The 26504-nt window shown below is 21.9% G+C and overlaps 1 protein-coding gene across 3 annotated transcripts in view; it reads right to left on the reverse strand.

Annotated features, from left to right (window-relative positions):
- The window catches only part of LOC112602471 (cordon-bleu protein-like 1), an 85574-nt gene that overhangs the window by 58140 nt on the left and 930 nt on the right, over positions 1–26504 (reverse strand). For all 3 annotated transcript variants that reach the window (XM_025350554.1, XM_025350552.1, XM_025350550.1), the window contains exon 2: positions 22313–22396. In XM_025350554.1, the coding sequence (XP_025206339.1) occupies positions 22313–22395 (83 nt within the window). In that variant the 5' untranslated portion in view covers position 22396. The remainder of the gene's footprint in view (positions 1–22312; positions 22397–26504) is intronic.

The following is a 26504-nucleotide window of genomic DNA, read 5'->3' on the forward strand; positions in this document are numbered from 1 at the left end:
TAGTTATGCTATGTATAATATATAAAGTAAATATTGGCAAAAGTTTATTAGTTATACAATTAAGTAGGTTTCAAAATTGAGTTTTATTACTTTATATAAGTTGTTTTAATATTTTTCTAAAAGCCGTTAAAACAGCGAAGTACAAAATTATTTATTTTCAATAAATTTCTTAATTTGTCAACTGAATATACTGCAAGGATTTAAATTTTATTACATAAGTCTTCTCTAGAGCTTAAGTGTTGGCATATGTGTAAGGTTCAATAACATTTGATGTTGACGATTTCATGAATATAAAATTATATACTTCCATATTTAGGCCTCTTATATCCGGACACTTATAAGTTCACCATTGTCTACACTCTGAGCGTATCATTGTTATTTTTTTTAAATTCAACTTATTATTATTTTTAGATGGTATAAGTACCGTTTTGCTTGATTTATTTTTATTATTAAAAAAATTTCTTTCCAGATTAACAATAGGTTAAAATAATTAAATTCCAAAAAATGATTTGATTTGTTTTTATATTATTACACAATGAGACATTAACAAATACAAATGGATTGTATTTTTTATTATAATCAGTTTTAATATTCAAACGGATAAAACCACTGATATGAGAGATGCTTTATAGATATAATATTATTTAATTAATTAATTAAAAAAAAAAAATAATTTGAATTTATTTTCATTTTATCAAAAATTATTTTAATAATTTTTTTTATGAAAGTCTTCTACCTTTGAAAGGACTCATCAAAGGTAAAAACATATGATCATATAATATGACAAGGCATAATATACTCGATGATTAGAATATGCGATGGATCATTATTAATTCTCTCAAATTTAGTATTTATAAATTTAGTTTATCAATATATAGGTAATATTAGTATTTAACGTTAGTTTTTATACTTAAAATGTGTATATAACAAAATATTTTTAAACTCATTGTTTATTTATAAATTATATGATATCGCTATACATAAAATATTTTGTAGATAGTAAACTGAAAGTTAGCCGAATAATAACTAAATGTGTTGTAACTTTGTAGTTGCTTAATTAAATTAATATTTCTACTAAAATAAATATGAATACGCTTTAGAATAAATATATGAGTATAAAGAATAAATTGTATATTTAATAGGTTTAATGAGTTATGATAATTACTATATATAAAAAGAAATTTTTAGCATAAAAAAGTAGTTATTTATACATAGGTACTAATATTAAATGTGTTTTAATAGTTGGTAGATTACATAATATTATATTATATTAATATTAATTGAATGTATTTATAGGAGGTGAATATATTTTATATTATTACTTAATAATCATTGATTCTTGTTCGTCATTGACGATTGCTTTTATTGAATTTGGGTTAAGTTCTCGAGTTTCTTGGTATGTCGGACATTCCAATAAAACGTTTAGTATTATGATGAAAGATGTCTTATGGGAGACGCAAAAATATTTAATAGAGTTATTAAATTCAGGGTCTTAGGACTAAATACTAAAATACCTAATACAATGGGAATTATTATGTGTATGATAAATACGATACAATTTAATAAATTATATTAAATTAAAAGTAGTTTTAAAAGGTTGTAAATATTTCTTATTTACCAATAAATAAATTATGTATTTTACAAGAAATAATTTTATTGTTACGATTAAAAATTAAATTTGCTTATTTAACACGTTATACTTACCAGCTATAAAGTTTTAATTCTAAAATATCAAATAATTAAAAAATAGAAATTGCCACTACTCACTAATGGGTGATGGTTACTTCGTAAAAATGTTTATGTACAATATTTCTCAGCTCATTCTCTTATTGTGCAGCTTATGCATTAAAAATAAAGAGAAAATAATAATAATAATATAATGACTAATGATAATATTCTTCATGATAAACATAATGATTTAAATGCTTTATGTGACTTTCTCGAGTTGCAGGAGAAAATTAAAACAGAAAAAGTAAAATTTTAATTTTTAAAGAAAAAAATGCTACATGATCTAAAGTATTAACAAATTTTGATTAATGCATAATACGTCAATTTACACAGGACATTATGAATCATGGTTTATGATAGTATCAAATTTATTTCTATGTTTAATGATAGATAATAGGTAGATACTATTCACTGGGCTAGGTATTGATATCTATAAAGTTATATTTCTCCTTTCAGATTGATGTAAATAATTGCTTTTATTATAATTTTGATGTTTACTCGTGTATATCGAATTTCAGTTTATTATGTATTAGGTACCATAATAAATTATTATTCATAGTTAATTATTAATAATTTATTTTCATGAATAAATTATCCATACTCACATTGTTTAAGTAGGTAAATTATATGAGCAGCTAACAACTGAAAATAACCATTTAAATGAATTCTGGGTAGATAATGTCAATAACTTTTGAGAAATACAATATTTAATAAACTCATTAATATATACAAATAAATATTAATACATATACGTAGGTATAATTTTTTTTTTTGTATGTATAATCTATTACTGGCATAGGATTTATAAACAAAATTAAGTAGTTGTATAAAATATACTGTTAAAAAATTAATTTACGAATTGCGTTCCACTATGAATATTGTTCTTGTACATTGTTCAATTTGTATTTCGTTTACAAGAGTTTTCGTGGTGTACCTATTTATAAGGGGGTTTTGGGCTTTGATATTTTGTTGAAAACATATATTACATAATATTATAAATTACGACAAACCTATTACATGGATAGATTTTGTTCCTAACGTCTGTTTTATAATTAATAACAAGCAAATTTTCGTTTATTAACATTACAATCAATAAAAATGTGTTTTGTATAGGTACTATATTATCGACACTAAGTACAGCGGTTATTATAAACAGATATATAAAATTTCGAAGCGCTATCAATGGATAACGTCTTAAATCACGCTTATCTTCACCTACTATGTACACTTTACCTATCTTTGTATTGTAACTATATGTAACAGATTACTGATTTATCTCATTAAAAAAAACAAAATAAATAAACTTATTTAACCATTTGTTATTTATTTATAAGAGTTGGTTAAAACTATTTTTAAAATAATATGATTGATCGCTTTTAGTTTAGAAAGGATAAATAATTTCTTATGCATATGACAAAATGATCTATTTAAACTAGAATTCCCACTAGACAAATTTAAACCGATACGAATGAAATTACAAAATTTGAGTCATTGTTCCACGTATTTATAATATTAAAATATTCTGTAAAATTATTGCTGAATGTTCAAATAAAATACATGTAGTAAGTATATAATATAACCTAATTTAACTTATTATTTACTAATTACTATAATAAAGTTAAATTATTGAAAAATTTGTTTTTTGAAAATTATTATTTTAATAACGATTTACTTTTCGAAATGATTTCGATAAATTAAAAATAAATTACTCAAAATTACTAATTGGTCCATTGATTATAAATTTGTTGAAACATAAATATGGCATACCTCTTCACTCAAAAAAAAAAAAAAAAAAAGGAAAGAAATATATTTAGATTAAAAATAAAAAAAAAGAAATAAATTTAAATTAAAAACAAAAGAAAATGAATCATCTAGTATTAATATATATAAAATGAAAAGATTTTAATTTATTTTTCGAAAATTCCACCGGGTTTTCAAGTTGAGAACCATAATACTCGTACATTATATCTATATGTATATGGTGCACAACACAATTTTTGCACACCTTGGCAATTTAAAATTAATATGATTATAGCTTCGTATGTTCAAAAACGATATAGTATGTATACTTAGGTAACCTAGTGTGTGTTAATTAAAACAGCTCTTGGAACTGAATTTTATACGCGTTAGTTATTATACCAAGGCACTGTTACTGTAACATAATAAAAAAAAAGATTAAACTCGAATTTATGTCTTTGAGTTAATAAGTGTTATAGTTTTGCTATTTCTTTGACCAGCATCATAATATTATCTATGGATAATTTTCAGCTACAGCATCCATACCATATGGTATACTGAATATTGAAAACTCCATGGTCAGTAAATGAGTTTACTCTTTGCCAAACTTATGTTATGTAGGACATAAAATCGCGTATTATAGAGTATAGTATAATAGTCACGTCGTTTTGTGTCAACTCAATGAGAAATTGAGAATTGATCTCTCGTGTCATTATAATAGAAATTATTTTTTCGCGTGTTACTCTATCAATAAAAAAAAAATGTCTAGTCCTGTGCAATGAAAATTAGGTAAGTACATAGTTGATAGAATAAAACATTCTATTTTTCGACGTATTAACATATTATAATATGAAAATATATGATTTTAATATTAGTTGATTTCTTCTGGATTTTCAGTATTGTATATTACGTTAAAGCACTAGTTCAAAGTTTAGTAATTTGTAAATTGTACAAATTTTATAAATAGGATTGTAGTGTAATTTATAAAGTTTGTGTTGTATATTTTTAATTTAATTTACTTAATATGTAGAATAACAACTCAGCGTGTAGATGATTGATCTTCTAATTATTCTAAACTTAATTAATATTATTTTAAAATGTTTATAGTAATTATAATTTTTATTAATAATTATATTAATAATATAATACTTTGAATGCCTTACCCTTATTATGATTTGAGTATAATAGATCAATATTAAAATTTTTATTGAATGTATTATGTATTAAATTTAAAATTATGTCTGTAACCCGTAAATAGTAAAAATAAATTTATGAGCAAGGCAGACTATAGGTACTCTATACTCTTTGGTGAATTAATATAATCAACAAATGTGTATGTTATCCGCTTTGTAATTGTACGAATGAATGCGCACATAGACTACACTTGACTATACAGTTATACACATAATATGCTGTATGATGAAAATGAATCGAACAATGAACATATTAAGAATGAACATGGACTGACAGCGTTATATATAGTAGTTGATAAATAAAATTTAACTTAGAATATTTAAAAAATAATTTAATATATTGTTAATAATTAGAAATATAATATAATATATTAAATATATAATTTATAATAATATTCCTACTGGAATAGAATTAATTTTAATGATAATTACTTAGAACTTTGGTACTAAAATTATAAGGGTAAACATTGATGCATTGCATTTACATTTATGTAGATATATATACTTAAGTATACAAATATAACTAAGTAAAAATATAGGTTTTATAGGTATCTAATTCTATATTAATTTTTTTGCCAGTACATAATAACATAAATATTATTATTTAATTTTATTTTTTTAAATTTAAAATTGAACTATAATATGTATCTAGTTATATTATTTTACTTAACCAAGTATTTTTATTAATTCAATTACTATATCATTCATATTTTAAATTACATTTGAACAATTTTTATTATTTTTAATTTTTTGTAGTTAAAAAAGAAATGATGAGAACATCATAACTAAATAGTAATAGCAGTATAATATGCTCTAGAACTGATCATATTTTTATTCATATTCCTAGTAGGTACTGAATACTAAATTTTATATGTATCATGTGTTGCATGAAATGTGAACATTGTGTATATGTGTGTGTGCGTGCGTGCTTACTGCATGTGGGTCTATTAGTGACTCAACAGAAAATCAAAACAATCTTCTAGTAGAGTAGTTGCCGCCTTAGCGTGACCTTGGATGAACTTGGTCTACACGATCGCCCTGGCACGATCAGTAAGTGCATTGATCTTTTTTCGAGACAGTCGTCCTCATTTGAGGTCAGTACCAAAACTTCCTACACGTAATAATAATAATAATATGTATGGTGTGTTTATACTAGGGTTATAAACATAATATATAATATAAAATAGACATGTATTTAAAAGGCACTATATTTTATACATATTAATATATTATAGGTAAAGAGAAAATGTGTAAGTATGAGAATAAGATAATAGAAATTAAAAATATTACATGAAATGAATATGGTTTTTCAACATAAAATAAAAATTAATATAATAACATTCATTTTTAAGTTCTAAACTTAATGTAATGTAACATCATATAACATTTTAAGTGCATTGGTAAATTTATAAATGTAATATAAATTTATATTTTATTTCTAAAATTTATAGGCGTTATAAAGATTTATTGTATTGTTTAACACTTTAAATTATATTAGTTCTATATTTTAAATTCATATCTCATTCTTATTAGTATGTACTTTTATTTGATAATGATGTATATTAGTATACCACTTATACCACTTATATAATTGTAAAACTTATTTACTTTGTATTTAATATTCATTTTTTTAATTATTTAAATGTTATACTCTTCATTTCTAACTTAAGCTTTATTTAAAAAAGAAAGATAATCATAGAATTGTAATTATAATTGTATGTTGTAAGTTATAATGATTTAAGTAATCGTAAAACAAAAAAATAGGCATCATAAAAATGTTTACTCTAGCTAAATTAAAATATAAAATTCTATTATTTTTTATTAGAAAAACTAAGTATAAAATATTAACAAACTTTATTTTTGAAACCTAAACTTGGACTAAGAAGGTCAGCACACTGTTTGTTTTCTCTGTCTTTGACCTATGCGTAATGAGGCAAATTAGAGTTCATTAGAGTCAATATTCTATTGTTATCTTTGATGTTATAGTGAATTGATCTATTATAAAACTTGGGGTTAAGAAAATTATCTAAATTTGTATACAAACAAACGCATACGTAGAATTTTTTCGATATTTAATTCTTTTTTTTTTTACAAATTATGATCATGCAAAATATTAAAATGCTGATTTAAAAAATTCATTATGCAGAGACAAATTTATTTCAGTTTTAAGTTTAATAAATGAGCAATTCACTGATCACTTTAATATTAAAGCTAATAACACAATATTTGTTTTGATTAAAACAATTTTTTTAAAATTTGCGCTTAAATCAGAAAAAAAGAACCGCTACATTAACATATTAAATTTAAAATTCATAATTTAATTATGAAATAATAATAAAACAAAATGCTAACATAACATTTAATAAAAATTACAAGAATAGTTACTTTAGATACGAAACTTGATTGAATTAATCCCTTCTATTCATACTATAATTAAAGTCTATGTTTACATACATATTTTTATAGAATATTAATATTATTCATTCATTGAAAGTAGTGACCTAGACAACATTTAAACTATGCAGTATACCTACTACCTTATAGATTTATAACATAAACAGTCATATTGTTTTTTAACATTCTTAAATCCTATTCAAGTTTTCTTCATGATATTGTGATTCATATGATAATGTTTATGATTGTTGATCTCTTCAATTTGATTAAAATAAGTTATTATATTAGAATAAAATATTTAAATAATTTAAAAAGTGTAATTTAAGTATTAGTTGTTATACATTTCAATAATATAGTCATAAAATCGTGATTGAATTGTTTATAAACTTTTTGAACACATTTTTTTTTTTAGTAGGTACTCTCTTCGTTATTTTTTTTTTAAAACTAAATTCATTAAAATTCGATTTGATTTTAATTTTTTTAATACTGAATACTGTTTATGATTATCTTAAATACTATTTTATTTATCTAGCTATCACAATTATTTATTATTTAATATTTAATACAAAATATCTTGAGCATATTAAGACAAATTAGCAAAATGTATGGTTTTATTTAAAGTAATAATATGTGAATAGATATCACATATTATACCTCTGAGAAAAATGTATTTTTAAAAATAAATGGTTATAATATTTGCGTAGTTAATTTTTGAACATTCGATTAATTAATGAGTAATAAATTGATCTTTTTTATATCATTTGTTTATCTATAATTTGATTTAAATATATTTTGTTTTGGTTATACTATGCTTGTTTTGGTACTAGCTTTTTCATTGCTGATTAATACATTTATCAATTTTTATATTTTGAAGCATTTAAAGTAATTTTAGACCTTGAATGGAGCGATGAATGAATTGATTTCATAATGATCTATATTTTTTTGTGTCTGCATCTCCTTTTAGGGCATTAAAAGAGGTTCAAATTTGAGGGTAGTTTTTTAGGAAATTGTATTTAGTTTGTACTTTTCTGTATTTTGCTTGATAATTTGGGGAAAAAATTAAGGAAAGATGGGAATTCTTATGTCTAGTTTTTGACAAAATTGATTTCTTTATTTTTATACATATTATAATCTTACCATTGTAAATTTTTTTTAGTTTTTGTTTTTAATTGTCAATGAAATTCTTTTTACCGTATAGAAGTGTTGAAAATTGTTAAAAAGGTTTCTCATATTCATATATTGTTATTAACAAAAAAAAAGCAGTTGAGCTTAAATCCACAGTAAAATTTTAAAAGCTTTTAAAATTAAAATGTTAAAAAATTTCGTAAAATCACGAAAATTAGTAAATTTTTTTTAAGTTAAAAATTCATAACATTTTTAATGTTCATATTTTAAAATTAAATACAAAGTTCTTTATAAGTTTTTCAGTCTATTTAATGATGATATATGATGATGTTAATTATTTTATTATAATTTAAAAACATTATTCTTGGAAACTTCATACTTTTACGTATATTTCATATTGCGCTTTACGGAATGAAATTTTCCAAGTATGTAGATTCATTTTAAGTTATTACGTAATTATACCATAAATCTATTCACAATATTTTATAGTGGTATTCAAAAGTTAATAACAATAATATAATGTGGTATAAATTATATTTAGTATAATTAAAATAATTGAATTATACATCATTGGATTCAAATTTAATATATTTATTATAATGACCTATTTGAAACCTATTATACAGCAGAGCAATACTGCTTGCTCACCTTTTTTATCCTATGAGTATTTTATATACATAAATTCAGATTTAAATTTGTATTTTAAGATTTTATGCATTAATGCATTTTTTTAGTGTTTTTAGGGCATCTAATTTCAAGTCTTATTTACTTATATATATTTTTTATATTTATAAAAAAGGAGCTACATTGTAAATACGTGTATAGCTAATTTATACGTGACACACATTTCATCTATGTATTTGATAAAATATTTGTGACATATGATTCTATATGAAACAGATTTGTTCTGATTTTATACAACTCTATATAGACTCCTCCTAAATAATAAGTATGTGTTTATTGTAACAATACTCATATGTATTAATAAATAATAATAGATAGAAAGCCGCAAAAAATTGTTGTGGTGAGTAGATATAAATGTTGGGTTTGAACAGTAAAACGGTATTTTACGAAATCGTTTTTAGTGTTTGGTGTCGATAGTAATGTTGCTGTGATGGTCTGTAACGACGGCGAATGGGAAGTACCTAGTTAGTGCGTATAATGTATTTTGATCCGAAGATAGGTGAAAAAAGCAACATCAATTTCTTTTCAAATTTACAGCTAGAAGAATTCATTTACATTTGAATTATCGGAGTTACTTATTTGGAAATATATAATAAATAATAATATTACTTTATAGTGTATGGTATGAGTATAATATATTGGTACCTATATTGGCGTAGGAATAGTGTACACTTTCTTTTGATGCAATTTTTAATATCGCATCAATATAAATAATAAAATATTATACCTTATAACTATATTTCATTAGTTATTAGGTAAGATATATATTATTTAAAAAAAGTTATTCCTACAAATGTTTAAAAGAAAAATAACTTGCACTATATGGAGAAATAAATGTATAATTATATACTGTTTTACAGTTTACAAGATTTTATCCATAATAACTTCACTTTTAGTTCAAAAAACTATCACAGATCTCAATTTATGTTCAGTTAACAGTTTATTTATAGATCGTACTATAAAAAACTTTAAAAGTTATAGTTTGACCGGGTACTTCAAAAAGTGTTAAACCATTAGATTAAAATAAATATATAAAAAATATAGTTTTCAAATTAATATCATTTATCTTAATTGTGTACAGTTAAAAGATGGGATTTGAGGATGATAAGCATTCCTAGTTTTAAAATTAGCACACGTATTATTATAAATACACATACTTGTGAAAGTATGTTTTTAACAGATTTATATAGTATGAAGTTCCTAGTAAAATAGAGATTCATCAATTACAGCTATTTTACCGAAATTGCGCCATTACTTTATGTGTTTTGTGTATTAAAAAAGAGGGTCAACAATTTATAAGATTTTCAATTACATAAACAATTCTGTAACTCTGTAATTGACGGTAATAAATTATAAGCATTATAATAATACTATGAAGACTTGTTTATTTTTTTGTATGAGGAGGTCAACACATTTGTTTATTGGTAAAGACTTAAAGATAACTCACATGCCATGATAATATGATTATGACCTATTATCGATATTTCAAATAAAATTCGTGTCACGGGGTTTTACTCATATATTATATTTTGAAAACATATAATATAAATCGTATAAATTGTTATTATTAAACGTATTATGTACTAATGTTTTTTATTCGTGATTGTCTTCATTATTATAATTATTGAATGATTTCTTAATATAATATGAGGTAATAAGTGATAATTAAGTTCGGTTGAAACGTACTAATATTTATGCTGATTTAAGCTTATTTAAAAAAAATTGAATGTTTTAAAACATCAATAACATATTTTTAGCAACTAAAATAATTTAAAATGTGTATATATATATATATTTATAACATATTAATAAAGTTATAAGTTATATATTTATATTATTATATATAAATTATCTATATTAATAAATATTAGTAATTTTGTTTGAATAATATTTCAAAATATTTTTAGGTATATGATTATGATTTGTGAATGAAAAAAAGAGTTTGCTAGTTTTTATAATAAATAAAAAAATTTTTATACCTTGTGCCAAGACTATTTGGTTTATGATAAATTTAGGATCATTCTAAATAAGCAACTAGGAGATGCACTTTGTGTGTACATGCCAGTTCATACTCTGTGTGATGATCTTTTATTATTATTAATATTATTATGAACATACATACTTTTTTCGTCATCGTCGTTTCTCCATCCTTTTTACTTATTATTCCCCTTTTTCTTTACATTCATCCGTACCGCTACCATTAAAACCAACAGGCAACAACGAAATAATGTCAATGATCCGTGAGCTCCTCCCACCATGGCCCCACAGGCTCGCCATCCCAAGATCGATTTTACTTGGTGCTTACCAAACACAATGCAGACAATTGTGATTTTTATACATGCATCTATATATGTATGCTGGTATGTAATTAAAAAATATTTGAAAACCAAGTGAAAATTTATTAGAATAGGTTAAGATAAAAATTGAAAGCATTTTTCTTATTAAAACAAAGGATAATTTATTGTAAGTTATTTGAGAAACAATTATGAGTAGACCATCTGAAAGAGTGTGTTTGGACATATCATAAATATTCAATTTTAAAGTTGTTTTGTTCTACAAAATCTGTTCAAAACATAGGAATTATAAATATATATTTATATAATAACACTAGAGAGTTATTAAAAAATAATTGTAAATAAGTTCAGAGTAAGATTTTGTATTTGTTCGAAATACATAGTTAGGTCAAATTTTAGGAGACGTATGGATTAATTTAATAAAAATCATATTTTGAGAAACAAATACATTTTAAATTACAGAAATTTTAAAAATATTTCTAGAGAACTTAGCTATTTTAACCTTTAAAGTTCAAAGAAATAGGTAATTGTATTTCTACAGTTTTCAATTATTTTTTGCTAAATATTTATACTAAATACAATTAAGAGGGCGTCGTTAAAAAAAAATAAAAATAAATTTATCACTGGAAAAATGATCCGATTTTAGATTAGACTTACATTTTTACAAATAAAATACATTATTATAGAACAATATTATTTATTCTTTTTTTTTTTTTTTTAATTTTACCTATACAACAATAAATTATAATTAAAAGTTTAAGGCTCAGATTTGGGTTTTATAAAACTAGGTTTTGACTTTATTCGACTAAACTTCAGCATATTTTTTTACCTTAAATTATCTAACTTCATTATCATACTTTGAACATATTATGTAAAACTTATTAATTTGTATATCATATTAGTTGCTTAAAACTTTATAATCGGAGCGTAATGTGTATTTTAATATTTCAAAGCAAATAAATTGTAATAAAGATAATTTTCAATGAGTATAGTAGAAAAAGTAATAGTGTATTTTTATGGGCGCCCATTGGGGGGGGGGGGCAAGACAGGGCACTTGCCCCCCCTGGAAAAAATATTACCAAAATATTACCTTATTACCGAGGCAAATTATTTGTTGAAATCACTTTTAAGATATGAAATAAATATAAAAATATACTCATTGTTATCGTATATTAACATCATAGATAGGTCGTATTCTGTAGTCTGTATAACCTATACGTAAAATAATTTATCGCAGATAATTTGTGGTAAATCTATAAAGATCACAATATAGGTACTACAAATATTTTAACCTAACGCAAACAAGGATACTTTCATTCAGGATGTCATTAATATGTTTGGAATAAAACGAAGAAATTTACAGTTCTTATTTACTGATACCGAATAATATACTTAATTATATTATTTAATTTCTATTTTTTTATATACTTATTAAAATTATTATTTATTTATTTATTTATTCATATGACAATTATTATATATTTATTTATTTATTCGTATGGCAATTATTATATTAATACACTATATATATATATATATATATATATACAAATAAAAATATAACATGCATGTATAGTGTATACATTTATATGTGAAAAATAACATTAAATCTTTATTATCTTACATTCGAAAATTTTTTTATTTTGACCCCCCCTAAAATATTACCTATGGGCGCCCATGTGTATTTTATTAATTTAGATTATTATACAGGTTAATGTTTAGTTAGTAGGTAAATTTTTATAAATTAATTTAAAAGTTATACTTTACAGTGAAAGGTTAACAATATTTTGTTTGAATGTAAAGAAGTAGCATCATAATAATATATACTATTGCAACCTGAACAGTGTGTTCACACCTAAGAATGTTTTATACACTCTCTATCTGTATAGAGTGTATAGAGTATTGGGAACATAACCATTCTGTTTAGCATTCAATGGTAAACGTATTTCAGTATTTGTCCTTAATTTCTAATATTATCATAGAAATTATTTGTTATATGTAGATACACAGTGAAATGGAAAACTATATTTTAAAATAGAAAGAATAATATGTATGTTTAAGCTTTTTATATCATGTATATGTTATTTATGAATCTATTCAATCATGCCAATTTTATCAAATATAGGTAACATATTTGTTTATTACACTCCCATTTACATAATTATTAATCTATGTATAAGTATTCATGTGTATAAATATATATATTTAATAGGTTTTGAAGTAGAAATTTAAACATTCAAAACAAAAATGATTTAAAAATATTATAATTATTAACTAGATATATTTATGCAATGAACTATTTGGTGAAAAAACATTTAGAAAAATAATTTCATAACTTATATAAATAATATTATTATTTCGTATTTAAATCTTGAAAATAAATCTAAAAGTATTTTTTTATGTTATGATACTAGTTTAGTAAAAAAAAAAAATATTATTTTTTTTAAATAAGTAACTAAATAATACAAATTAAGTTCTTAATTTCTATAGTATTGAAGCATATTGTTGTTTACGGAAAAGAGTAAAAAGACATTTAGTATAATTTAGTTATTAATCTTTATTGATGCATCAACCTACCTAAAATGTTTTAATTATAAGAAAACTGTATGTTTTTGTTAACATTTATTTGAAATAATACAGGAAGTGAATAATATTTTAATGTGCTTGGTAAGTGTGCTTATATTTGTGATTTAAATATTTATATTTTTATAACGTTTTTGTGTCTTCTAATTATTACTATGTTAGATTCAGTTAAGATTACATTTAATTTGAATTTTTTTTTAAAATGTATATACGAAATCAAACATGAATTAAATTATACGAATTTAAATATAATGTATTATATTTACTTGTTAGATATTTAAATTATTCTGAGTCAATAGAAGGATTTAAATAAATATATTTATGTAAAAAAACTGTTTGTATAAAAAATACGATTGCATTGTTTTTTATTTAAAATATTTTTATTGATTTAAAGAGTAATCATTTATTTTATTATAGTTTGTTTTAGGTTCGTATAAAAAAAATGAGATTTTTATATTTGATTAATAGCCAAAGAATATTAAAGTTTATTTGAAATAATTAATGTAACTTTAGGTATATTATTTCAGGTACATTGTAATAAATCAAGCTGCGCTCATAAATGCTGAATCAAATGTGATGATTTATCATAGCATTTTAATTTATTATAATAAGTACAATATTTTCTTATGCTTTTTTTTTTTTTTTGTTACGATTGAACGACTTTTGAGTGGATAGTGTGAATTTTATGCTTTGTGCTTATGATACTTATCATATTATACCTAGATAAGACAAATACACGGTACTTATATTATCTCTGTATCATATCCATTTATTTTTAGTTTTTACATTTGACAATTAAAATATTAATAACCTTATATACTCGTAAAAACAGAAAATGTTGTAGAAATAAAGAAAGACTAAACAACCACTATCGTTTAAGTAAAAAATAGATATTAACACATCTCTGTTTGTGACTTAGTGTAGTTATATTATATGTGTATCACTAATTAAAAACAATCAAATAAGAATACTAAGAAAAAAAACAAGTGGATGAATTGGATAGGTTGTATTATTTTTCCGCAATAAGCAAGGTATAATCAAAAGGACAGACATTTTGTACGGCTAGAATGTTAACTGTTCATGCAAAATCAAAAAATTTATTGACTTAAAATTAATGAATTGTGGTTTTATTTTTCATGTTAATCGAAATATAGATAAATTATAATAATGTTATTTCATGTATATTCAGAGAAAATTCAAAAATTATATATGAATAAATAAACATGAAATGGGTTTGTAAATTCCTGTAGGTTTATAATACGATTTGTATAGATATGACATAATATAATATAAATTATAGAAAATTATAGATATTACGTATAACAGCTTTTATCTGAACTTTTAAATAATAAATAAAAGTCATATTTTACAATAATCTAAACATCATTAAATAATTATTATTTATGGTTTTTACAAATATAAAATGATAGTATGTTACAAAATAAACGTTTAATTAAGCAATAGCATATAAAATTTTAAAGATAGTATTATTTTTTTACTATTTTTTTGTGAATAAAATCACAGGTAAAATAGCAATATAATTGATTTATCCCAACGTAACTGCATAGAGGAAACGGATGTTATAACAAGGTTAATGGGTCACTCCCCTCTTATGATCATGCAAAGGGTATGTTAGAAATATTCGAGAAGGTTGTATGATAATCAAGATTATACATAATATGTACCTACAACGGTACACTCAACCGGTTTTGTGAATGGCTTCATGCTGATTTTTTTTTATACGTTAATACAACGACTGAGCATATTTTGAAATGAAATAAAACATCGATTGTGATTAGTTGGCAACCACAACACATATTATACAATATCGGTAACCAATTATTCTCTTTTTCATTGAATTTATTCTATTGTATTTTTTTTAATTTTTTTTTTTTTTAAATGAATGTAGTTGTTTTTTTTTCGATTTCCCAATTAATACTACCAATATATAATTAGACTTCCTAAAAAAAATCTTTTCACTGTAATAACTACAGTAGTATACGACAATGAAGATACCGCATTCATTTTCTAATCAAACATTAGTTCTATGTTTAATATAAAAAATGTTAAGTTTTAATATCGAATAAATAAATAAATAATTTTTTTATGAAATACTGATCGTTATTTGCTCATATTCAATTGACAAATTATTGTGGTTAACAGAATGTCGTACCTGCAGCATTATGAAAAGTTAATTTTACTCTGTTTTTTTATTGTTTGAGTTAATATAATCAGCTATTATCAAGTTAAAAGATGAACATATTATTTAAGGCCTCACGTAGGTTTTTAATATCTTAATTATGAAAAAGTTAAGAACATTTTTAAATAAACAATTTACAATATTGTATAATATGAATTTATACTGTAGTGTACTTAGGAAGTTGTTAGCGGTTATTGTTTACCTATATTATATATATTTTACAGTTTTACAGCATTTACATAATAACAAAAACATAATATTAATATCACCTAAATATCAATCAAGGTATAAATAATTTATTCGTGTATACAATCATATAAAATTAAGATTTAATATTTAATATTATGTAACATTTTTAATAAGCAAAAAGTCAGCATAAAATAAACAACAACCTGGTGTTCGTCTCGCTTCGTTTATTCAGTTACATGATAGTAGTTATTGAATTGTTATAATTTTAAGTAATTGTTTAAATTATTTCGAGCAAAGCTAAGCATACTATTATTTCTTTAAAAATAATTTTGGAAGTTCTATCTTTAGGTATAATAATAGGTAGAACGTGTTTTTACAATAAAAATAATCTTAAAAATTAATTTAGGACTAGAATATATTTTTAAAACTAAAACAGTTTGGTTTGTTACTTTGCAAGAAGCGACAATTTTAGGCAAGATGAAAAGTACGTGTAAATTAAATTTTTTCACATTTTAACAAATTCTTAGTAATGTTTACATATGAAATATTTTTACTTAGAGTAAATAAATTAACTTTAATTTTTTTCAACATTATTCGTAGTGTTAATATAAAATAAAGTCCAATTGATGCTAATAGTACAGAGCAAAAATTCTAATACTTTTTTATTCACAAAAAACAGTGAATTATTTATGTAAGTAACAACAGCTTTTGTGAAAATGTATTTTATTTCTAATTGTAATTCATATTTACAATATATCTATAGTATAGATTATTCTATAAATATTTCGTACTTTTTGAGTTACTTATTTATAAATATTTTGATGTTTCTATTTATGTAATGTTGGTAATACTTTGGTTTCTTAGTTATAAAGCTTAAAAATTAATATTATATATTATATTCAATTGTAATGCCTAAACTTGTATATGTTATTTAAGGTTCTACGAGAACTTACTTATAAGAGTAAAAATATCAAAATTATATTTACAATATTTTTAATATTTTTTTATTTTCCTATTTATTTTATGTTTAAATTTTAAGGTAATATATATCAAAACAAAAATTATAATTTTCTTCAAATTCTGTAAGATATTTTGTTTGTATTATTTATAGTTTGTAGGGAATTAAAATATTTTACCATCGATTTTGCTTTCATTTTTTTTTTATACACTTAAAATTTAAAATGCTAAGACAAATCTTAAACTATTTATACCATAGTCATACTTACACTACTCCATGATAATCCAGTATTGACTTCAGATTTTTTGTCAAAAATTTGTTCTACCTATTAGATTATGAAAGTTGTAAGAATAATAAAAACCAAACTTATAGTTAAGATTCGTCGATTTTTATTCTCCGCCTATTATTTACGTTCAAAATTGTTCTTCGTATATATTCATTTTATTACAAACAGAAGGATGCAATAAGTACTTTTAAAATTGTATTTGAAATAAAAAATATCTTCATTTTGAATGAGTAAATACAAGATACAAAATACGTTTATATTTATACTAGTAAATAAAAAATATAAAATTCAAAATACTATATACACTTGAACAAAAGTATTTATTCTATTTTTTTTTATTTTTATTAAAAATACGTGTATTATTTTATTAATTAAATTTTAAATAATAAAAACGTACATGATAATAATGTGGGTAATATGGTTCACTACAGATGAGAAATTAAGTTTATATTTGTCACACAGCGTTGTTGATAAAATTGAACCATAAATTTTTATAAAAGTTATTTTGTATTTATATACTAATTTTTTTAAGATATAAAATATAGCGAATAACAAAATATATAAGTACAAGATATAAAATACTTATAAAAAATCGTTTAAGATATAAAATACAAAATGCATTCAATAATTCGAAATACTGCTCATTTCTTATTATAAAGATTTATTAAATGAAAAGGTAAGGTAAATTCTGATCATACTATTTAGTGGATGTAGTTTGCCGGTTTTGTCTTTGTCTGTTAATTGTTTAAGTTCAATATTATAAATATTGAATTAATAATGTTACTAACACTTTTACTCCTTTTTACTGAACATTCAATATATTTTGTAAATTCACTTATGTGTATATTGTGTTGCATCCTGGTGCCTTGTAAATATTAATAATAGTATAATATTACAATATTTATAGTGTTATTGTAAGCTAAAGAATGTAGATACTGAGTACAATATTCAACATATTATATTTCTTTACAAGGACCTCTCATCGTTGTATCCTATTATTAAATAATTATAAAATTGTTTATTTAATATTTTTTATTTAACCAATAATACATTATACAGTGATTGAAATAAATAGTTTTTTTTTAAAGTTACTTAATAATACTTAAATTATGAATTCAAACTAAAAAATATATTATTGTATTATATTGATATTATTTGAGGATCAAAAAACCCACCAAGTATATGATAAATTAGATATTTAAATAATGTCAACGCGGGGTATTAAAAAAGCTGTACAGGATTCAGAGACAAGGGTTGGAGGCTCTTCTCGTTTTAATTACTTTTAAAGATAGTAGTGTTTTAGGAATAATTATTGTGATGTTTTTTTTTTCTGTCGTATCGCCAAATTGAATAAAAGTATTTAATATTTTCTTAATATGTTATTTTATACATTTGAGAATATTATTATTATGTATAGTCACGTAGATAATTTTACTAATAGATTATGAAATTTAATATTTTAATTTAATTTTATTCAATTTGCAACTTCAAACATGTATTTATTTAAATCTGGTTTACGTGTAGTTATATCTATACTTTATAGGCTATAATATTTTAATATTAACAAAAATTCCCTAAAATTTTTAACCTTAATCATATTATACATTGTAAATTATAAGCCATAACTTACAATGAATAGCATAACTTAAAACTATGGCTATACAATACATTATTTTCATAGTTCATTTTTGTAATATATACATTTACAATATTTTTCTATCAATTTTTTTTATAAATTAATAGCTTTACAATATACCTATGTAATTATTATACATTATTAATCTACAATAGTGTATGTTGATCATGCAAACACTAGGATACTAGGCTTAGTAGATAAATTATTGCTCATTCATATTTTTTTGACCAAGTTTTGTAATATTAGATTGTAGGTATTATCAATTTATTTTGAAAGTTATTCAATTGTAAGTATCAAAAAAATCACACTTTAGACAGTTTTCAAACATCTATTGACATACCTGTCAAATGCGTGTTGTGTTGAGCGAGCCACCCGGCTAACTACAAAAGCTGCGCTGTATTAAAAAAATTTAAGCTTCCCATAATTTTAAGAAGATAAACCCAAATCATAACAATCTTAGCCATGTATGCTCTAATATAAAATTTACTACTTCCAAATGTGACTTATTAATCCAAAAAATCATATGCCCAAGCTACAACAACCGATTTACAAAGTAAAACCAGCCCTCTTACTCCCAAAATCCCGATCACCTAGCCCCGCAAAATTACGCTCTTTTTTTTAATAAATTTCAAGCAACTATTAATACCTTAATCTTCTTAGTAATTACTAATCGTTGATATTTTGACTTTAGATGCTTATAAAAAAAAATTCAAAAAAAAATTTGTGGCAATAGATTTTTGATATTTTTGAATTGAGAAATCCAAAACATAAATAATTCTATATTGAATTTTCAAGCATTTCTACCACACGAATAATTTTTAATCAACATTTTGAGAAAAATACTAAGGAATAATTGTACATTTCTCAGACTTTTATGTAGGTAATTCGAAATAATATTCCAGTCAGAATACTTTTTGTTAAAAGAATATGATAGTCTAAATATTTTGGTGTAAATTTCAAGTATCTACAGTTATAGATTTTCAAGTTATACTAAAAAAACAAAATTGATTTTGCCAACAATAATTATTTTTGCGTAATAATTATTGTTTCCTTATTTATTTATTTTTTTTTCATTTTTTCCAATTATAAAAAAAGTACTTGGAACTTTGATTTTTATAAAGCACGAAATGGATCAAATTTGGTATCCGAAACTACAATACATTCATTGCTCTGCTTAGAACTTAAGATTTAAAAAAAATATCATACCGGTTTGATCTAAAGATTTTAAGAAATTGGTAATAAATAATATTGTAGTTTAAAAAAATGTTTGAAAAATAATACGAAAAAATACAAAAAAAGTATGAGTTGTCTGCTACATATATTTTGTAAATTCAACTTTATAGTTTTCTGGTCGTAAATATTAACATACTATTGTATTCGAGTGCTTATTATAACATTTTTTAACTAGGTAGTCAATTTTTAATTTGTTTTTGAATAGATTAATGTTTTAATTTAATTTTCAAATGAATTGTAACGTCGAACAATACAACTACTTATTGGTATTTGATTATTAATGATTTAAAAGTATAATAAAATTTACACTGTATATTATTTTTTAACATTAATGATTTGTTTGGATTGTTGACTTAAATATGTCAAATGAATATACTTTTTATATAAATATTGTAATATTTATTTACATTAAATGTATTATTTCAGAAAATTTAAATTGGTTTTGATATTTATATAAATTCTATTACGCTTTCACTTTATCAATATTCAATAATAAATATTAAGATTGAATAAAATGGTTATTATCATACAACCAGTAAAGTAAATTGGTTATCCATATTTACCAATAATAATACTTATACAAGGAAAGTTAAAATAAAAATCTTTGTGGTGAAGAATTAACACTTGTGGTTAATAAATCGTAATTCTATTGGGTTTTGTTGTGGAAAAATATACTTATTAGATATAACAAGTACCTATCTATGTATGGTTAAGAAATATCTTGGGAAAATGCAAAAACTATACATTATTATATTTTAGTGATTACATACATAATAAACACAATAGATATATATTTTAAATTTAGTTGAGCATGAATATAAATTAATATCATGCCTTCAATAGATTTGAAATAACTTTTTAGATTTGTTAGAATACAAATAGGTAAATATTTTATTTTGATAGCTTAAGTAATTGACAAAGGTAGGTCTTCATAAATAGGTTTTATCTATTAAGTAGTATTTTCTATGAATATGGAATCAATAATAATTATTACATAATGCTATAATAGATTAACATTTTCTTAAAAACTGGATACTCGTAGTTATGTGGGTACTTAATATTATAATTTAATAAACTAAAATTAATTTAACTCTGAAAAATATAGTATAATTTGACAAAATAAAACCAATCAAGTTATAATTATAGTTTCATTTAAAAACTTAGATTTATTACTTCACGCTAGTGAATAGTATTAAAATAATAAACTCTAATTTAGATAATCAAGAAAAAACTACAATAATTTATACAAATTTACAACTTCTACATCATGCTTAATAATTATTTTTCCCAATTAAAGTATAGGTAATATATTATATACTAAATAATAAGAAAAATATTTTAAAATTTGAATTAAAAAGTGTAAATATTTAAATGTTTTTTTAAATAAAAAACAATTTGTATAAAACGTAAGTTATTTTTTTGAAAACTTATAAAATTTAATGTATAAATCCACATATTTAATCTTAAACTTTTATAGTGACTGTCGTATAGTCAATGGTCATATAAGCAATATCAATAAGACCATACCTAGTACCTACATTTTGGTAAATTCAAAATAAACATTCTATTTGATAATAAAGTTTGTCAAAATTATGATTGTAAGCTGTTCACACTAAAAATAAAAAAACATTTATTGTATTAATATAAAGAGCGCATAAGTATTAAATCATAATTATTATTACACTGAATTTTATGGTACAACAAAATGAAACCAATAATATACATTTAAAAATGTTTTACTATGAAGATAATTAATGATAATCTTTATTATTAACAAACTATCTGCTTAGATTCAATCATATATTTATTTTTAAAATTTCATGTAAAAACTTAACTCATCTCGATTGTTCATCCAAAATATTTTTACAATGGTAGTGATAATGTTATAGTTTAATAGTGTGGATGATTACTAAACATATAATTTTTTTTTTAAATAAATGTAACACTGAATCCACTATACGCTATAATCCTTTTTGTATAAAAATATTAAATATCATCATATTACATTTTTTAGATTCTAAACACTATTGGTTACATATACGAAAATATTAAATACATATATAAAAACTTACACTTTTGAATGTTTGATGTTTTCAGTCATTTCTGGAGACCAAACTTGGTGTTTACGACGTAATTTTAAACAAAGTATATTCATCCTAAAAATGTAAAACGTATTTTATTATTTATTTTATTACCTACTTTAAAAAAATTATTATACAGTAAATATTATGCTGACAATTGAATGCACAAATAATTAAAATGTAAAATGTTAAATTGTGTTTAAATAAGCTATAAAAATATAAATTTTGAATTATTAAACTATACTTATTTATTAATTATCAGTTAACTAGGTGTATTGTTTTATTGTTTATTATTATTATTATTATTATTTAACAGAAAAGAGGAAGTTGTTTGAACTGATTTATTTTAGTTGAATTTTGACTATTTTATATATTAGTGTTTCAATTTGTGATGAATAAAAATGCATTATTTGTGTTTTTTGTTTTTTAAAATATTATTTTCCTTATCAGTTTAGTTTTCTTAAGAGCTTTAACATTAAATTCATTAAAAAAATAAGTTGCGCAAAGAACTCAAATAGATAGATTTTCATAATAGATCTTATATTTTTTCTACTGAATGGTTATTTTTTGCAAGTTTTTGATTAAATGCTGTAATTTTAAATACATAAGCGTCCGAAAATATTCTGGTTTCAAATAAAATTTTTTTTTTTTTAAAGATAATTGATGTTCCAATTTTTTGTATAGTAAGTTTTAAAGTATAATAATTCACGATATGATGATTTGTAAATATGTTTGTCAAATATGTTTGATAATTATTTTAATGTTCTTAATAACGGTCACGTAAATGTTTAAGAATATTACTTATTTAAGTGAAATATAGGTAAATTTGAAGTATCTGAAGTATTATTTCAATTATACTTAATTTAATTTTTTAATAAAAGGAATCAAAAATACTATATATAAATCTTCTAAGATAAATTTGTGTTATTTGTGGCAGAGTGAGAAATCCAAAATACCAATTACAACACACTATATTTTACGATTAATAATGATGTGTTTTAGATTAAAATATTAAAATTTTCATTTTAAATCGTAAATTGAATAATTTAAAAATGTATAATATTTGAAGTCAATTTTAAAAATAATACGAGTAGTATATCATAAAAATCAATCCTCTGTATTCATAACTTTAAACATTTAAATTTAAAAAAATTAATCATTTTAAAATTTTAAAATTTTTGAAACATAGTGACTATTATTGAGTAAGTGTTATTATTTTCCGAAATAGTTTGTACTACGCTGTCATTTATTATGACATTTTGATATTGTGTAATCCGATCTTTATTTACTTGGTATTTATATCGAGTTGGTAAAATCAATAAGATTTAGTTGATACAAATGTATTTATACTTATTAATATTGTCATACAAAATAATATAATTCTCTCATAAAACTATAATGGGGTGATGTCTATAAGATTTTAAATAGAAAATTATAAATTCAAATTACTCAGAGAATGAAATATTTTGAATTTTCGAATGCCTGACTTAATATTTATGATTCTTCTTTCTTTCTTTCTTTCTTTCTTTCTTTCTTTCTTTTTATTGACTATATTATTACACTTTTTTTTATTCTTTAAATTTTAATAGTTTGACGTATTCGGATTACGTTTAAGGTAGTCTATTTACATAAACATTTATGCTTGTAGTTCTGTAATATAATATTCTCATTCAATAAACAATTATTAAAATGCCACAATACCTACTAAAATGTATAAAAAATCTAATCGTAAAATATGCATCTACATTCACTGAAATAATAAAATTGTAATATCATACGAATTATATACTATAGTTCAGAACATTATTTTATGGCAATCGTTCTGACATTTTTTTTCTTTGTACTCGTAAGGTTTTCAGCTAATTTATAAATGTGTAAATTTGTATTATGTAATAATTATATTCTTGCTTTTATAATAAACTAATCAAAGTTATACATAGTCATATGTTGTTATATTGTCATACGCATACAAAAGTAGTATTGTTTTCACTATTGATTTCTGTTTTGAAACCGATGTTACGTGAATTTATTATTAATGATGTTAGAAATTTTGTCGAATCTACTGTATACAGTATACATAATTAATTAGTTGGAGGTACCCTACTTTATAATTATTAGACTATATTTGAAATATTTTAATTATAATTATAATAAAAATAAAATTATAAATTTTAAACGATGATAACTTTTAAATGTTTTATAGAATAACTATAAATACAAAGAATTTGAACAATTTTCAATAGATTTAAAACAATTTAATAGTATTTAAAAAAACTACTATGAAATTATACTGACATACTCATATGATACTTACTGCCTGTTATGTCGTCTCCGTCTTACAAACATAACTTGACAAATTCATATCTAGCAGAACCAATTTTGTGTTGCAAGTTTTAATATAAGAACAAATTGACTAATTATACAATTTAAAGATAAAAAAAAAATGTTATTTTATCCGTGATTGTACTATACTACTGTAGTTTTTTTTACAATACTTAAGTCTTTAAGCAAATTATGAATATGTAAAATATTGTATATTATCCACGCAAAAACACAAATAATGTTCTGGCCTTTAAGTTAGATAATAGTTTAGTTAACTCTAATATTGATGCTAACAACACAAAATTAGTTTTGTTGAACGTAAATTTGTTATGTTGTATGTTTCTAATACGCAGAAAATACATGCGACTATTACGTCTTCTGAATGTAAATAGTTTAAGGATCTTTTTATTGATGATAATTCATGGTCAATGTTTTTACATGGAATTTAGATTAAAGTAATATGTTATTTGATGCGTATGCAGCGCTGATGCTAATAATTAAGTTTATAATATTAGCATCTGAAATAATTATTTAAATAATTTTTTTTTAGGTTTCTTAATGCCTCATATTTAAATTTTGTGAAGAAAATTAAATGTATGTATAGCTAGCGTTTATGTGTTGTTGTTTTATTTATTTATTTATTTTTTTTTTTACCACTTTTTACAAATTTTGTTAGGTATATTCACGAATAACAGAATCATAAGATCATTTTATGTTGATACAATTGATCTATTTTTTTATTTTGTACATTTTAATACCAATGTTTAATGTACCTACATTATTTCATACTTCATTTAAAAACATATTATACAATGTACGTTTAATAATATATATAATTTCAATTTCATAAAATAAAAAGTTTGTCTTCGGTAATAAAAAAATGTAGACATTTATTGAAGATGCTATATGGATTTAGATTAAAGTAAGACTTAAAAAAAATATTTATTATACATAAAAAGTAACTTCTTAAATGATTATAATAATTAATATATTTCTTATTTACTGAATAATAGTTTTAAAATGAATGGTAAATTCATTGTATATTTTATCCGATTTTTATTGCAATTTGCAATGTATTTTGACAGAATGTAATACATATTTTATTATTTTATGTTATATAATCGGTATATTATATCCTAGCATTATAGTTATGTACAGGATGATTTACCCAGTATGCTCTACACTTAACGAGTTGTGACCTTTTTTTTACTGTAAATATTGTTACGCAAAAGATTTTTTTTTTAAATATTGAATAAAAAAATTAAAACACATACGTATAGTTTCTGAGTTACTCAATAAGGATAATAGTTTTTAAACCGTAATAACCATATCTAATAAAAACGTAAATAACTTAATAATTACTTACTATTTGTTTTATTTTAAATTTAAATACATTACAATGTGATTCACCAAAAATAATAAATTATCATTCTCATTTTTTTACTTATTAATGTATTTAATCATATTTTGATTTTTAGAAATTTTAAGAATGCTTATAAAGATCATATTTTCAAATAACTACATAGATTTTTATACTACACTAGTAAAAAGAAATAAAAAACTGAACTATTTGAAAATATGGTATTTTAATAGGTATGTTTAAAAATTCCAAAAATCAGATTTTGAATAACTGCATTATTGAAAAAGAAATAGGTGGCATACATGCTTGTTGAATCACTCTTTATATATGCTATGACTGATTCAAAAATACATTAAAATTATATAATATGTTAGTTTTATATTTTAAAAAAGCAAGATTTTTCAATGAATTGTTATTATACAGTACAAAAAAAATATGAAAACGTAATTCATCCGATAAATATTTATCAAGCTATAATTTTATTATTATTTTCAATTGAAT

Source organism: Melanaphis sacchari, unplaced genomic scaffold (assembly GCF_002803265.2).
Source record: "Melanaphis sacchari strain LSU unplaced genomic scaffold, SCAv2.0 Contig8_pilon_pilon, whole genome shotgun sequence".
In the NCBI taxonomy this organism is placed as follows: Eukaryota; Metazoa; Arthropoda; class Insecta; order Hemiptera; family Aphididae; genus Melanaphis; species Melanaphis sacchari.